General features: G+C 35.1%; 4 protein-coding genes across 4 annotated transcripts; 2 read left to right on the forward strand and 2 right to left on the reverse strand.

The window, feature by feature from the left end:
• Nucleotides 1-368: 368 nt before the first annotated feature.
• LOC108479123 (N6-adenosine-methyltransferase MT-A70-like) lies at nt 369-5,283 on the forward strand. Its single transcript, XM_017781540.2, has 7 exons — nt 369-1,515; nt 1,629-1,727; nt 2,014-2,097; nt 2,205-2,533; nt 4,057-4,273; nt 4,510-4,589; nt 4,803-5,283. Exons 1-7 carry the CDS (start codon nt 481-483, stop codon nt 5,038-5,040), a joined length of 2,082 nt encoding a protein of 693 aa, XP_017637029.1. The 5' UTR covers nt 369-480; the 3' UTR covers nt 5,041-5,283.
• A 1,197-nt stretch (nt 5,284-6,480) lies between these two features.
• LOC108479125 (uncharacterized) lies at nt 6,481-9,044 on the reverse strand. The gene is made up of 7 exons (XM_017781542.2): nt 8,689-9,044; nt 8,254-8,400; nt 7,989-8,087; nt 7,631-7,822; nt 7,350-7,469; nt 6,975-7,046; nt 6,481-6,822 (listed from the first exon to the last, which is right to left on the reverse strand). The coding sequence occupies exons 1-7, from the start codon at nt 8,947-8,949 to the stop codon at nt 6,598-6,600; spliced, it is 1,116 nt and encodes a 371-aa protein (XP_017637031.1). The 5' UTR covers nt 8,950-9,044; the 3' UTR covers nt 6,481-6,597.
• A 3,897-nt stretch (nt 9,045-12,941) lies between these two features.
• LOC108477163 (uncharacterized) lies at nt 12,942-14,494 on the forward strand. The gene is made up of 3 exons (XM_017779629.2): nt 12,942-13,439; nt 13,559-13,937; nt 14,066-14,494. Exons 1-3 carry the CDS (start codon nt 13,059-13,061, stop codon nt 14,266-14,268), a joined length of 963 nt encoding a protein of 320 aa, XP_017635118.1. The 5' UTR covers nt 12,942-13,058; the 3' UTR covers nt 14,269-14,494.
• Nucleotides 14,495-14,529: 35 nt separating this feature from the next.
• Nucleotides 14,530-17,304, reverse strand: LOC108477425 (uncharacterized). The gene is made up of 5 exons (XM_017779964.2): nt 16,672-17,304; nt 16,258-16,558; nt 16,010-16,168; nt 15,151-15,446; nt 14,530-14,938 (listed from the first exon to the last, which is right to left on the reverse strand). The coding sequence occupies exons 1-5, from the start codon at nt 16,870-16,872 to the stop codon at nt 14,822-14,824; spliced, it is 1,074 nt and encodes a 357-aa protein (XP_017635453.1). The 5' UTR covers nt 16,873-17,304; the 3' UTR covers nt 14,530-14,821.

A 17,304-nucleotide genomic window follows, 5' to 3' on the forward strand; every position in this document is an offset into this window, starting at 1 on the left:
ATAATAAAAGAGAAAATAACAAAAAATAGGAAAACATACTAAATAAGTTAATTAATTATTCAAATATGTATGGTTTTAAATATATGTGTTTTAATATGAAATTAGTTATAAAAATATGTATGGTTTTAAATATATGTGTTTTAATATAGAATTAGTTATATTATAATAAGATTTTAATTTGACACGTTTAATTATTTAATTTAACTCAAATAATTTTATTTCACCCGACTCGATTTGAAAAAATTTCAAATTAAATTAGAATATTAAAATAATAGTATCAACTTGAATTTTTTACTTAAATCAATTTCATTAAATCACCTAAACATAATATTTTGTTATAGAGTATATCAATTTAATCCTAATATTAAAAAATTTCAGTGGTGAACCGGTAAACAAGTGCCCAACATCCTAAAATCCCCGGCCCGACCGCTTTACACATTTAAACCCCAACCAGAACTAAAAAAACACACAAATATAGCCATGGAGAGCAACTCAGGCGGCGAAAACACCGTAGCAACCATCAAATCAATTCGGACCCAACTCGAAACCCGAATCCAAGACCAACATGCCACCCACCTCGACCTCCTTGCCTCCCTCCAAACTCTGGATCCTAACATCGTTCCCACCCTCGATCTTTCCCTCCGTTTCGTCTCCGCCTTCAACCGCCGCTCTTTCTCTCCCACTCCTCCACTCCCCACGCCTAAAAAGATCTCCCACCCGCCCCAACACCCGCCCACCCACTCTGTACCCGATCCGAAACAGCTCGCCCTTGTTAAACCTGAAGGAGGCGACAAGTTCGCTGACGAGAGCGGCAACCCATTGTCGATGATGAGAGCCATGGTGGCTGAGTGTTTACTTCAGAGAGTACCGTTTAAAGCGATCGATTCGTCTACGGTTTTGAGGAAGTTAGAGAACGACGAGAATATAACTACGGCGGAGAAGGCTGCGATGCGTGAACTGGGAGGCGATTCTGGGGCCATTCTCGCGGTGGAAATGGCTTTGAGGTCAATGGCAGAGGATAACGGCGGCCTTGAGATCGAAGAGTTTGTGGTCGGCGGCAAAAGCAGAGTTATGGTACTTAGCATCGACCGAACACGGTTAGTTCGAGAATTAACCGAAGAACCTCAAAATCATCAAAAAAGAGAAAGGATAAACAACGTTAACGAAAGTGAGAACTTGAAAATGAATAGTAACAGCAATAACGAGTGGCTAGCACCAAGACCAATGAGTGAAATTTGGATGGGAGGGGGAGACCCTGGCATGATGTATCCGCCGGGTGGCCCAATGGCAGGCCCTAGAGGTCGGGGAATGGGGATGATGGGAAGGCCACCGATGGCACCAAACAGTGGCCTTTTGCCGTCACAGAGACAGAGTACTGAGGAAGATGATTTGAAGGATTTGGAAGCCTTGTTGAATAAGAAATCGTTTAAGGAAATGCAGAAATCAAAGACGGGTGAGGAGATTTTGAATATCATTAATCGCCCAACTGCTAGGGAAACAGCTGTGGCTGCTAAGGTACATTACATTGAAGTTCGTCAATATATATATATATATATATACACTTTTTAAAGTTTTCATTTTCTTCTTGTTTATTTGGTTGATGATTGTGTTCAAATAACTGGGTATAGTTTAAAAGCAAAGGAGGTTCTCAAGTGAGGGAATATTGTTCAGCTTTAACCAAGGAGGATTGTCGAAGACAATCTGGCTCATTTCTTGCCTGTAAGAAGGTATTAAAGCAACAATTTAAACTGCATCATACACTTCCATATATCTTGACAGTTTAGCAATGTCCTTTGATATATTCATTAGCTTGAAAGGTTGCATCATTGAGCTTTAACCTATAGTGTTATTGTTGGTTTCATGGTAATGGTTGTTGCTGTATATAGCTATGTTTTATGTGGTGCTATCATTTGAACTTCCACAAATCATTTGTAGCTTTTAGAAGTATCCTTTTAGTATTCCTGATTTGCCTATTTGCAATGTTGTTTTACTGGCTTTTATAACTTTTTTCAGGTGCATTTTAAGCGGATAATTGCTCCTCATACAGACATCAGTTTAGGGGATTGTTCATTTCTAGATACCTGCCGGCATATGAAGGTAATTTTTCTATAATAAATAGATCAATCTTTTACTACCTTTCTTTCTGTTGTCATCTTATTACAACTAGTACTTGAGAGTAATGCCAATTCAATCATGTTTGATAGACATGCAAATATGTCCACTACGAGCTTGACCAAACACAAGATGATCTTGGTCCTGAGAAACCTTTGAAGCCTCCACGTGCTGAGTATTGTTCGGAAGTGGAATTAGGTGAACCACAATGGATTAATTGTGATATCAGGAATTTTAGAATGGACATTTTGGGGCAGTTCGGTGTTATTATGGCAGATCCACCATGGGATATTCATATGGAGTTACCTTATGGAACAATGGCTGATGATGAGATGCGCAACCTTAACGTTCCTGCATTGCAGACTGATGGTCTGATATTTCTTTGGGTCACTGGGCGTGCAATGGAGCTAGGACGGGAATGGTGCGTGCTTTATTTTGAATGTTAATTAATTAAAGGGTAAATTACACCAATAGTCACTCAACTTTAGGGTAGCTAACAAAATAGTGACCTAGATTTCATTTCAGTCACTAAACATTTGAAAAATAACAAAACAATCACTAACGTTAAAAAAAAGTGACAAAACAATCACTGACTAATGGTTTCCGTTAGTGTCTTAACAGAACCGCTGATGTGGCAAGTTAACTAGCTGACGTGGCCAGTTAACTAGCTGACGTGGCCAGTTAACTTGCCACATGGGATAAAGAAGTTAAAAAAAAACCTAGAAAAATCCCTTTAACAGAGAAGAAGAAGCAGCAGCAGCAGAAGAAGATTAAAGAGCTAAGTGAAAGTCTTCAAGTAATTGCAAAAGAGAAAAATGATTTTGCTTTCATTGTAAATCAAGTCAGGAATGATGATATAGAGCCTGAAAGACCTAAAACCACATGTTTTGTTGATGCATCTGAAATACGTGGTCGAGACCAAGATAAAAACACCATTACCAGCATGTTGCTAAGCGAAAATGGTCAAGAAAGGGGAATCCATATAATCTCCATCGTGGGGATGGGAGGGATAGGGAAAACAACTTTAGCCCAAATAGTTTACAACGATAGAGAGGTTAACGCCTATTTTCAGAAGAAACTATGGGCGTGTGTTTCAGATCCCTTTGATGAGATAAGGATTGCAAAAGCAATTCTTGAAGCTCTAACGGGTATTCCATTAGGTTTGCGTGAGTTGAACACTGTACTAGAGAAAATCCATGAATCTATTGTGGGAAAAAAGTTCCTACTTGTTCTTGATGATGTCTGGACAGAAGATGAGAGGAAGTGGCAATCATTGAAATGCTGTCTTAAAAGTAGTGCCTCCCCAGGAAGCAAAATCTTGGTCACCACACGCATGGAGAATGTTGCTACTGTAATGGGTTGTACCCGATTATTCAATTTGGGGAAGTTGTCTGAAGAGTGTTGGTCCTTATTCAGTCAGGTAGCATTTTCTGGATGGAATCACAGAGCGCGTCAGATTTTGGCAGACATTGGTAAGAAAATTGCAGATAAGTGCAACGGTTTGCCTCTTGCAGCAAAAACACTCGGAGGTCTCTTACGAAAGTTTCTTCTTCTGCTGCTGCTGCTGCTGCTTTTTCTTCTTCTCCTCCTCTGTTAAAAGGGGTTTTTTTTAGGGTTTTTTTTTTCAATTTTTTCATCCAACGTGGCAAGTTAACTGGCCAAGTTAACTGGCCACGTCAGCTAGTTAACTTGCCACATCAGCGGTTCTGTTAACACACTAACGGAAACCGTTAGTTAGTGACTGTTTTGTCACTTTTTTATACCGTTAGTGACTGTTTTGTTATTTTTCAAAAGTTGGGTGACTAAAATGAAACTTAGTTGACTATTTTGTTAGCTACCCTAAAGTAGTTGAGTGACTGTTAGTGTAATTTACCCTTAATTAAAATTATGTAATAACTGAAAGTTTTTTATTCATATATGTTAAAGTAATCATGCTTCTTGCAGTTTGGAACAATGGGGTTACAAGCGGTGTGAGGAGATTATTTGGGTGAAAACAAATCAACTTCAGCGAATAATTAGAACAGGAAGAACAGGTCATTGGTTAAATCATAGTAAGGAGCATTGCCTTGTAGGAATCAAGGGAAATCCAGAAATAAATAAGAACATTGATACCGATGTCATTGTTGCCGAGGTTCGAGAGACTAGTCGCAAGCCAGATGAGGTTTGTGGACAATTTGGCTACCCCATTTTACATCTATCTGTTTGCACTTTTTGATGTCAGAAATGTTAGCTTAAGGATGCTGATGGCCATGCATTCTGATTTTGAAATTTTTATGTTGTTGCTTCTTTCATTATCATTTCAGTACATAAAAGGTCTCTCTTCATTGCTTTATGTTTTTGCAATGTCTCTGTCATGTATTTCAAGAACTTATCTTAACTGGAAACTTAACTATGCAGATGTACCCGATGCTGGAGAGGATCAGTCCAAGGACAAGGAAGCTTGAACTATTTGCTCGCATGCATAATACTCATGCAGGGTATGGTATCTTGAACCATTTTTCATACTTCAAAATTGTTCTCATATATTATCATCTCAAAATAGATGAAGGACCTTGACGGTCTCTAAGCTTAAATAAATTTTACATTTGTTATTGTCAGTACCTAATGTTGAATTCCCTTATTTAATATATTCTTGGGAATCCACAATTTTCTACTGCTAAGCAATCTCCTTTATCCTTATTTTCCATCAGATGGATATCGCTTGGGAATCAGTTAAATGGGGTTAGACTGGTTGATGAAGGCCTAAGAGCAAGGTACAAGGCTGCCTACCCACATGTAGAAGTACAACCTCTCTCTCCTCCCAAAGCTTCTGCCATGGAACTAGACTCTACTTCTGCTAGAAGTCCCTTTGCAACAGAGTCAAGATCACAATTTGCGGATCCACCTGAAGAGAGGGCAATGGCTGTAGATACTGATATGACCGCCTGAAAACCTGACCTACCTTGGTTAATTCCCAGATACTAGTTCAAGGGCCGATGTACCATTACTTAATAGTTCTTTTGTTTCTTTTGTAATGATTCTACTGTTTCAGTCCCATTTTACTGTTTTTAGTTAATTTTTGACTCGGGTTCATTTGTAATGATTTTCTGGTAAAACATCGAATTATTAGTTTCAGTCTATTGTAATGTTTTTATATGACTTGATATGATATCTACCCTCGAATAATTGAAACTCGCGTATGGTTAATCCATGTAAGAGGTGGCTGAAAACAAAATCAAGCTTAACATTCGTCTTAAAAAATGGATTGAAATAAAGGCTGAACCCACTTTCGACATTAGACTTTTGATGTCTGCAATCAAAAGAGGCACCAATAAGGTAAAGCTAAGAAAAAATTACCAAATTTTGTACTTCAAACCAGCCTCGTTATCCTCTTCCCCGTTCTCATCAGACCTTGCTGTCCAGCTAATCTTGAACTTTCTATTTTCTAACATCCTCCAAAGCTGCATTTCTAAACCCGCCCAATATCAATGTCGCCGGAAGCCATCTGATGCCAGATCCTTCCGTGCTCCTCAGGCATTTTGATACCAACCAAGAAGGCTCCACCACGGTAACGGACTAAAGCACTCATCTTCCACCATTCTTTAACATCTCCCTAACCTTCTTATGACCCAAGTCCCACAAGTAGCCCAATTAGCACTTAAATTCAGTGGCTTGAATATAGTTAACCTCATCGATGACAGCGACCTCTTCAAGTTTTTCTTTCCCCATTTTTTAGACCCCATTAATTGTCTCTACTTAGCGCATTACAAACAAAGCATTCATGAAATTACCTAAATTGCGTTCGTTGATTCCGTAGTCAGAAGTTCTCACCACCATCTGAGCATATACACAGATTCCATCAGGAGGGAAATGGCAATCAAACAATGCTACAGAAGATTCAAGAGGTGGATTCCTCCAGGGCCATGTTCCATGCTGATGATTACAAAGTCGTAGCCAGAGTGCGATCTTGGCCATAGCTGGGGAGGAGAGGAAGAAGATATTTGCGAAGAAGGGATTTGAGAGAGGATGAGGAGGGAAAAGAAGGATTAAGGGAGCATTTGGGAGGGCAGAGGGTGGGGAATTTGGAGGATAGGAAAGAAACTTGTTTCCAAGGGAAAGACTGGGGGTAGCACTGGCAGCGGAGGCAGCAGTGTATGTTATGTTGGCCATGGGCCACAGTGGTGGGGAGCTTCGGGGTTGATGAAAAACGTTTTTCTGTTTAACCTTTATAGAAGTTTAAAGTTCGTAGTGGTAAGAAACATACGAGAGTGGGATTTCCTTTGGCTCACTCATTTATAGGAAAATAAAGGAAGAAAAACCTTCAGGTTTCATGACATCCTATAAGTTTTAATTTTTTTCTAAAGACAAACTAAAAATGCAGTCGTCACATGAATCAAATAGCACTTAATAGAAACAAAAAACTTGGGAAATGATCCAAATCCTGTGTTATAGAATGATGTAAAAGATACAAAGTCAAATGAAAGAAATAGAAGCAATCTCCCAAGATTACATCTTTAGAGAAGTTCTTGCCATCACTAGAGCACCCTCATAAGTTTGATTTCCACCGATAAACCCGCTCATGTGGACAAAGACACAGCCGGAAATTCTTGTCTCCTTTGAGAGCTCATCGTCCCTCAAACCTCGCCACTGTGCTGGGAGGGGCTTCCGGCTCTCAAAACTATCAGGAGATACTGATACTGCCTGCACTCGCCATTGTTTGCCCCGTTCATCCTGTGTCATGATTACAATAAGAATCTATCTCAAACTCTAGAAAAGAGGAACAATAACTGCGACATATCCATTTGCCTGACACTAGTATCCAATCTAGGGCTAACACATTAGAAAAATTGTTTGAAAGGAAGATTGGTCTACTAAATGCATACCTCATAAAGAACATATTTAATAAGAGGCTCAACCTTCAGCTCTGCCTCAAGCTCAAATAAGTGAAGCTTCCACTGTTGGATGTGAAATGAAATCAGACTTAGTTGTAAATAAAATGATGTACGATGGTAAGTCAACAATAAGCTGCAGTCATTTGCAACAATATATTCATCTCGCATACAAATGAAAGTAGCAAAGGTTATTTGATGAAAGTTCAAACCAATTGAATAAACCAAAATGAGTATATTTATAAACTAGCAATTCTTTCCTCTTGAGAAGAGTTGCATAAACAAAAAAATCTATAACATACACTTCTGCAGGGCTAGTTGAAGAAGAACATAACAGTAAGAAGAGAGTAAATTAGAAAATCTACTTACAGGGCAAAACCTTTTCAAAACCATAATTTCACCACTAGGATCTATGTCAAATCTCTCCGCAATGCACTCCATTACAATTGACCTTGCTGGTAGCCATGATCTTGCATGAAATTGGACACTCTGAGAATTGAAGAAGGCCATCAGAATATTAAAATACGAAGAATGATACAGTACATACTTTTATAAATTCGCAAGGAAACGAACAAAAAAACAGAAATCCATATCGAAGACCATACTAATAATTGTATATTTAGGTATGTTTAATTTTGACAGAGCCTTACCTCTAAGAACTCACTACCAGCTAGAGCCATTGCTCGTTGGAAAGCCTCATTCTCCTTCTCAGGTGATTGATCAGGATCTGTCCAGTCTAGATTTAATCTTCCAACTCTAGAAGATAAGTGTGTATTGTTCACATATTTAGGTGGCTTATCAGTATCAAACTGGTTGATTCCATTGTCAATCGCATCAATTGCCTGGTAGAAGCAAAAAAAAAATTGAACATCCAAGTTATAATCCCTTAACTAAAGCATAGGAAAAGGAAAACCAAGAAAATAGCAGTTCCAAATCTACTTCCATGCAAGCTCAGGAAGTCGTGGAACTCGAACCCTTTTAAAACATAAGAACCAAAGTTGTAAGTACCTCCATGAAGCTTTTGTAAATGGCCAGAAATAATCTATGCACATCCGGGTGGTCTTCTCCAAGCTGAAGCTCTTTAGCTATTATCTCCTTGCCAAAATGCTAAATACAGGGAAAACCGCTAATAAGGAAGAAATAGAATAACCTACCAAAACACGTCATTGCTCATATTATACTCTGCCAACTTGTATCAGGCCACAATACACAATAGGCAAAAGGAGAGAACTATAAGAAGAATCTTCAATTGCCCTATAGAATAAATGAATACCTTATAAACAAGTCCAGCACTGCTAAGCTTTGTATTAAATCCATGTCCAAAAACCTCCTCAAACCCCTTCTGGTGATGATCATACCGGTCATGATTAGGATCATAGACGCCTCCAACATCAAGCACAGCATCAAGCCCCTCCAATACCTGAAAAGTCAGATAAATCTTATAAACAATCTTCAAAGAGGAATCATTAAGACCAAACGAGAACAAATAAACTACACGAATCCCATAATAAACCACCTACATCTCCAATCGGTTCTAGATTTCAAGCTTTCTAATTTATAGCCAACGCTTGCAGCAAACAACGATAAAGCTAACTTTATAAAGAAGCACATATTTAGACCCAAAGAAAACCCATTTCATAATTTCCATTTCTTCAAACTTTGCTATAATATTAAGCAATCACACAAAAAAAGGGGGGGGGGAACTAACCTTGGGATCTCGGGTACGGATAATCTCGGAGTTGGAGAACTTGTCAGTGAGACGAATCATGAAGCAGCCGAGGGCCTCGTCGCAGTGGAAGCTGCCATTGTGAGTGCCGACGCGCTTAAAAGGAGCGTGATTAGGGGAGGAAGTGGAGTAAGAAGGAGAAGAAACCCTAATAACGTTAGAGGTAGCCATGAGAGGGCGAGAGAGGGTTTTGGGCAAGTTGAAAATTTTCTGGTTAAACCCTCCCCTTGTAATTGCCCACATGCCTTTAACTGCCCATTTTTCTCCAATACCTCCTTTAGTTTATACACTTTGACAAAAACGGCACCATTTCCACGGATTCCTATTCCCATTATATATTTTGGATTTTCAGTGCTTTTTTTTTCCTAATATAATTTGGACTACACTTAAGCGTGAATTTAGATGATTAGTATAAAAATAATAGTGAAAATAATATTAGATATTATAATAATATTTTAACGTAAGATAAAAAATAAGTTAAATACATTGTACTTAATTACTCCTCCAGACCCACTTTGAATAAGGTTTCAATTTGAAATTTTACTCAAAGGATAATGATTTTTGGGTACAAAAGATGATTCAAAATTAAATTAATTTTGAAGAAGATAAAAGGGTTTAGAGACATCCAACTCTTTTACTGCTGGATGTGATTTTACAAACTTAAATAATCATTAAGTTAACCATATATTTAAATAAAAATATAAACTATATAAATAGTTACTAAATTATATTCGTGATCTTGTTTTAGTCTTTTAACTTTAAAAATTTTCAATTTAAATACTAACATTTGAGTTCTTTCATATTTTGATCACTCATCATTAAATTGGTATCGAAAATCTTTTTAACTCGTATGATAACACATTTATTTCTCAATACTTACATATTTTATCAATTTGATCATAATTTTAAATAATTTAATAAATTTAATCATTCACATTTATAAATTCTATTAATTTGCTCCTCAAATTTCCTAACAAAGCTTCCAGCTTTTAAAACAGAGACATTTTACATTTATAAATTATAAACCCCCAAAAACAACATTTCATTGATACACATCTAGCCTGTGCAATTTATTCTACTAATTGAATAAATCAATTAATTGATGCACAAATTTAATTGTATATATCAATTAATATATATTGTATGATTTTTATAAATTTTATAATTGATATTATAATTAAGTTTAAATCATTTTATATATTTGTAATTCAATATCTTATTTGATAAAATTAATATCTTAAATCATTATTATATGTTTATGGTATATATAATTTCCTAGATTAACCATATATAAAAAATGTTTATAAAATCTATTAATTTTTTATTTATGAGATCTATTTGTAATAAATATTTTTTTTGAAAAAGTGTTTCTAAATTTTTTTACTTTCTTTTAGAAACTTTTTAGTTTTTTCTAAGTTTAATTTTTATGAATCTAGTTTGAAAATATTTTGTTTACCTATTTTAAATTTTAAATTCAAGTATGGTACTTAAAATTAAATTATTTTTGAGAATAATAGTTGGATGGGTATTAGCCTACTTTATTCATTAAAAAATTCAAAATCCACATTTATAAACTACAAGATAATTATATATTTTTGATTAATGCATGTATCTAGTCCGTGCATTGCATGAGTATATTTTATTACATGAGATATAAAAGGTATTTTTGTTTTTTTTGATGTCCCTTGTATTGCTTACAAATCATATACTTTGGGTTAAGTGATAAAAAAAAATTTAAGTTCGAGTATGGTAAATTAGTTGGATATGTAATGCCTTTGGTTAGGAAGTTTAAGGATCAAATTGATAAAATTTTTAAATGTGAATAGTTAAATTTATTAAATTATTTAGAATTAGGAACAAATTGATAGAATATGTAAGTATTGAATACTAAATATATTATTATGTCAATTAGAAGAAGACTTTTTGTTATCAATTTAACGGCGGTAATTAAAATAGGGACGAATTCAAACATTAGTGCCTAAGTTAAAATTTTTTAAAGTTGGGTGACTAAAACAGGAATATAGACATAGTTGGGTAACTATCTATTTATATAGTTTACCCTAAATAAAAAAAATTATGAATGAAATGTAAAGTTAGACGACCACAACTTTTCTAGATTGGGTTTGAGTTTAAAATTTTAATCTCGATCCAACTAATTTTATTGTTTTAAAAAATAATTTTATATTAATAATTATACAATTAAATTTAAATAAAAAATATATATTATCTCTTAAATAATATAATAAGTCATTTAAGTAGATTGGTCCAGCTCGAATCCAAATCCAAAAGTTTGTTTAGAATTAAATATCAACTCAGCCCATAAATACCATCAATAAAAAGTAATCTACAAGTCTTTGTATCATAGAGTGAAATGTATTTAATATTTATATTTTTAAAATGAGAAAAGATCCTTGAAGACGAACAAAATTATAATTATTTTAATAGGATAAAATATTAATTTTATGAAATAGATTAAATGGTGTGATATTAAATTTAAAATATAACGTTTAATTTACTGTACTTTAAAATATTTGTTGCATTTAATAACACTAGTTTTTATTGTTTACATTTTGTCAAATTAGTCCATATTTTTAGTTAAATTTTGCTTCTCAGCCTTTATAGAATAGTCAATTTTTTTAATAAAGATATTGACTAAAACATTAAATTTTTAAACATGACAGCCCGCATGGCAATCGACATGTACTCCATACTAATATTTTTTAATTACTTTTTGAAGAATATTTTTATAATTTTAAAATTATTTATTGACGTAATATATCAAATAGTGCCATGTTACAGGAAGTACACGTGGATTACTACATAGGTTCCCATACCAAAATCACTAAAATTGATAAAAGATGTGAATCGATGATAATGTATGAAATTGGGCTGACTTAAATGTAATGGTACAAACTTTTTAATCAATAATGGGTAGGGTGAGCATTACATGTCATATAAAAATATCATATCACATTTTAAATTAATGTCCCGTCATACAATTTTTTATTTTAAATTATGTCGCATAAAGTCTGAGCATTATTTTATCAATCAAATTAATAATTTTAGAAATGAAAAAGAATTTATCTATGTAATCTTGACAGTTTAAAAGTGCAATTGTAATGTTTTAAAGTTTGAAGATTAATTTTGAATGAGAATCATAATTGGAGGATGCTCAATACAATTAATGTTAGGCATAATGAAAAAATTACTCTTAATGTTTACATCTTTTATCAATTTGACCATTATATTTTTTTAGCTAAATTTGACCCTCAACCATTTAAAAGAGTCAAATTTGACCATCAACCTTTAAAAAAGTCAAATTGCTATTTAAAAAAATAAAAAATAAAAATATTAAATTTTCAAACGTGACAACTCACATGATAATCCATATATACTTCATATATATATTTTTAATTTTATGACTTTTTATACTTTATATTTTATATTTTTTGAATTTTAAAATTTTGAATATTTTATAATTTTAAATTATTTGTTGGTGGCATATAAAACAAATAATGCCATGCCAACATGAAATATATATGGACTACCACGGGTTTCCACACTAACATAGTTAAAAAATAATATTTTAATTTGTATTTTCGTTAAAAAAATGATTTAACTCTTTTTGAAAGGTTAATGGTCAAATTTAGCTCAAAAAAGAATAAGGGTCAAATTGATAAAAGATGAAAATATTGAGAGCTAAATGTTTGGGTTTGCAATTGCTTTGTTTGGATAAATAATTGTGTTACAAAAACTGGTTAATGAAAATTTAAAATTAACAAGTACTTACCAAAGAAGAGTAATTATATTAAAATAAATAATATAAAAATAATATGGATATAATTATATTTGTAAAATAATATAAACATTTTAATAAAATATTTTTTAAAATATATATTACACTTAAATAAAAATAATTTTGAAGTTTAAGTTTTTATTTTGCAGTGGAATCATATGTATTAAATAAAATAAAATTAGATTGGTTTTGAAAAAATTAAACTATTAAAATTCCTCTTAAAATTACTCATAAATATTAAAAATTCAATATATTTACTTAAACAAATAAATTATTTTCTTAAATTTTGAAAAACTTAATACAAATTTTCCAAGTTTTTCACTCACACACACCCTAAAAGCACAGCTACCCCACCCCCCCCAAAGGATCATAATGCAATCTGTATTAGAATATAGGGACCTGTAAAGTATTTTTACCGAAAATAAGCGATTAAAACATCAATAAGAACCGCAAAAAAAAAAAAAAATCAGGGGCCAGAACCGGAGGCCCGAAGGGTGAGAGGGAAAGGATAACAATCGCATTTGCACAGAATCCAGGCGCTGCAATCCCTGCATCAATGCCCTCAGCAATCACCTCCACTTTGCTTCTCTCTTCAAAACCCATATTCCTATTCAAAAATCCCTTCTACTTAGCACCTTCAACATGTCCAAAAGGCCCCATTTCTCCTCAGCTAAAGCCTCTCACGTTGAAATGCAGCGGTAACTCGGAGGAGCAAGAAACAAGCAATGGCTTGAAGGATGCCCTTTCTGGTATCCTTGGCAAGCAGGTTGAGGAACTCTTGAACCGAGAAGAGAATAAGGGTTTGCTTGATGGATTGGAGAAGGCTTCAGAGAGAGTAGAGATTGCTAAGAGACAACTTGCAGAGATTGAAAAACAAGAACTTGAAGCTCGGTTATTGAGAAATTACATTGACCAATTAGAATCCAGGGCCTCCGAGGTGAGCTTCTTCTCTAATTATGGGAAACTTTTCATATGATTATCTAATTAACTCATAGGGATATTTTCCATGATGGGACTATGTAACTATTGATGAGTAAATTCTGGTGAAAATTCAAGATTGCAGAAACTGAGCAGGAGATTTCACAAGCACGGGCCATGATTGAAGAAGCAGAACGCTCACTTGGACCTAATGAAGCTAATTATGGAGATGGAAACGCTTTCAGCAGCCAAGAAGATGGTGAAGAAGGAATTGATACTGATAAAGAGAGAGTAGAGTCATTAAAAGCAGCTTTGATATCTGCAATTGTTGGCACCCTTGCTGGATTCCCCATCTCCCTAACCCAAGTTTCCAGCACCACTCAGCTGCTGCTCCCTTTATCACTCAATTTCATCAGCTGTGCATTGTTTGGGGTCACTTTTCGCTATGCAGTTAGGAGGGACTTGGACAATTTTCAGCTCAAGACCGGCACATCTGCAGCTTTCGGTTTTGTGAAAGGTATATATAACTGCAATCAGGTGCTGCTAGACACAAATCTTTATGCGTATAGTCCGTAGAATAGGGTATATGCAAACATAGAGCACATTGTTCAGGTTTGATATGTAAAGTAATAATTGAAAATGCAGGTCTTGGTACATTGGGAGGAGGGGCTCCTCTGGAACTGGATCCTGGAAGCTTCTTGTCTCATGCTGTTGATGGTGCAGTTTATGTATCCCAGAATCTTCTCGTTTTTTTATTTGCTGCTGTTGGCTTGGATTTTTGCATTAAGATGAGGATTTTAAGTCCTTTTCCCATGAAAAGATCAGCTCCGAGGACGGATACAAGGTGATCAGAAATTTCAAATGGATGAGAATCAGTATTTATGGCTCATTTTGACTGCATTCTATATCATACTTGGATTACAATCCCCCCAACCCCCAATGGGAACATGAGATAGTTCATTATTAGCTATACTTGTAATAAACTTAACATAGTGGCTGCCGAAGTGTATGGTAAACCTAATCGATTGTTTACATAAAGAGTTTAAAGATGCTGGTTAATTCAAAACCATTCAATTCAGGGGTCTTTGCTCCCATGGTGACATCTCCAATTCCATTTAAGATCTCATGCTTTTATATAAAATGTATTCTTCTGTTAAATTCCAAATATGGCCACAGTGGAACACTCCTCCACACCCACAAATATTTCAGAACAATGAATCCAAGTCAAGTATCAAGTTTATAAGCCTAGTACATTTCTGAATTTTCTATTCACTGAATAACACTATAACTTAAACAGCGAGGAGTGGCTTAGGCTCTTACTCAAGGTTAGTATTCAAGAATATCAAAATTTGCATGTGCTCCATCACAACTCAATCCAGTAACCAATTGATTGCATTCAACTTATGTTGATGAACAAGAGCTATACCCATTGTGCTCATCAACACCGATGCTTGTTTTCATGGAAGCAGATAAAGCTTTCTCAAAGTCCAACTGCGACAATGGTCTTGGTGCCTGTAACTACACACCAAAAACACCAGCAAGTTAAGACAGATTGCTATTGCACAAGTCGCAACGAAACATGAAAGAGCATACTGCTAATCTTCTAAAGTAAAGATCTTATGTGAATTTAACAAGCAACTTTCACCAAAAGAAACCCAATGATTTGGTGATTAACTGATAAAGATTCTCATATCTATAAAGAGTAAAACAAGTGATTTATCTGTACTTACTTGACGTGTCTTTTTAGCCTTCTCTTCATTTAAGAGATCCCTGAGAGGAATATATGCTGCTTGTTTGCAGAGCTCAAATAAATCAGAACCAGTGTAACCTTCACATAATCTAGCTATGAGGTACAAATCAATAGCGTCCTCCACTCTTTCATTCTTCAATATCACCTTCAATATCTTTTCTCGATCATCACAGTCAGGCTTTCCAATTTCAAAAACCTGGGAGAAACGCCTAAGAATTGCCTCATCAAGCTCTGCTGGACGATTAGTTGCACCAAGTACCATAACTCGAGCATTCTCTGAATGCAAGTTAATAGAAAATTCAACTTCATAGCTATATACAAAAGTTAGAATGCTGAATATCAACATACACTAATTATTTAAAGCTATACTACTACATGCCCCTATCTTTTCCAAACTGATTGATCACTTCTGTATGAAGAACAGAAACGTCACTATATAACAGTGTTAAACAGTTTTAAAATATAAATCTGACAAAACACCCCACTTGATGTGACACACATGCTTTTCTAATACCTAAGAAATTGATTTAAATACGTAATGACGCTAAAAATCAAGGTATGAGGCAAAAGGAAAACCATCTTGAATTAAAATGTAAAAACCATTCTTCTAATATTGTAGTTTTGACAGTACAATGTATATGTTAATTCAATGGTTAGCTACACGGTAGGAAAGTGTATATAACACCTGACCATTGGATTAACAAATTTTGTATCCTTAACCCTTCTAATTCAATCGTGTTTTATACCGATAATGTAAGTTAGAAAAGGACATTTAATTTGTAGTACATTCACAGATTAAAAGTTAGTTCATAATTAAGGTAATAACAAAGAATACTCACGATCGGTGGTAAAACCATCCCACAAGGCCATGAACTCAGTTTTCATAATAGCCATTGCCTCATGGTCCGTGGCTCGTCGTTGCCCCAGAAAACTATCCACTTCGTCGATAAATATAATAGCCGGTTGCAGCTTATAAGCCAAACTAAAGACAGCAGCCACTTCAATAATATAACATAATGGCATTAATATAATCTTAGAAGTTAGAAATGTGTCTAACAAGGATTAAACGAAATCCCACTGTTCATACCTAGTTTTTGGGCGTCACCGAACCATTTACTCATCAAATTAGAAACTCTGACATTAATAAAAACAGCCTCAGATTCTTTTGCAATGGCTTTGGCAAGCATGGTTTTCCCGGTCCCTGGTGGTCCGTACAAAAGCACCCCTTTTTGGGGACCCAAAAGTTTGCCATAAGCAAAAAGCTCAGGCCTCTTAAGAGGAAGAATAACCAACTCATATAGTGCTTTTTTTATTCTATCAAGCCCACCAACAGAGTCGAATTCTACGTCTATGTGATCTGGGTTCACCACATCACCCACTATCACATCCTGCATTTTATGGGGAAAAAACAATGACTTCGAGAATATAAAAGGGGTTTTGCCCAATCTATATGTAATTTATAAACGATGATTTTGTTTTTTTTTTTTTCTTTTTGAAGTACCTCGTAAGGGTCAGTGTGGATGAGGGGGCGACCAAGGCGTTTGGAGATGGCATTTTTGTTCGCAATCGATTTCTTAGAGGCATCACGATTTGGGTTTAGTTGTTTGAAGCCGGCGAGGACCAGGCAACTGAAAGCGATGCTGGCTGCATATAAGAGTAGGTCTTGTAACAAGCTTCTATCCGAACGTCGGCCGGGGGCCATGGTTGTTGCTTGCCCCTCTGTAGGCCACCGCCAAAATTGTTGGAAATTGTGAAGGGAAATGTAGAGGAAGGGAAGAAGCGTTGCCGTTATGTCCGTTTGCAGTGCACAACAACGCCGATGGTGAAATGGGTTAATGAATGTTGGAACTGTTTGGCGCGCTACTATAGGGCACAGGGACCAATTGTCTCATTGGGCTGTGGCCCTACAACTTTCTGTAGTCATTAAAATCTGGGTCAATGTTCAGCTCTTTAGAGTCTTTATATAGGCTGATGAAAATTTCCTTTTAAAAGAGACACGTTTCAAGGATCAAAATAGCCCCGGCCCTAAAATAGCCATCTCAGTGACTGTCAAAGGAGATCATATTAGATATTTCTTTTCTTTTTTTAATTTTATATTGTTTGAAAAAGAAAGAAGATAACACTGACTGAAAAA

The sequence above is a fragment of the Gossypium arboreum genome, chromosome 12 (assembly GCF_025698485.1).
Source record: "Gossypium arboreum isolate Shixiya-1 chromosome 12, ASM2569848v2, whole genome shotgun sequence".
NCBI lineage: Eukaryota > Viridiplantae > Streptophyta > Magnoliopsida > Malvales > Malvaceae > Gossypium > Gossypium arboreum.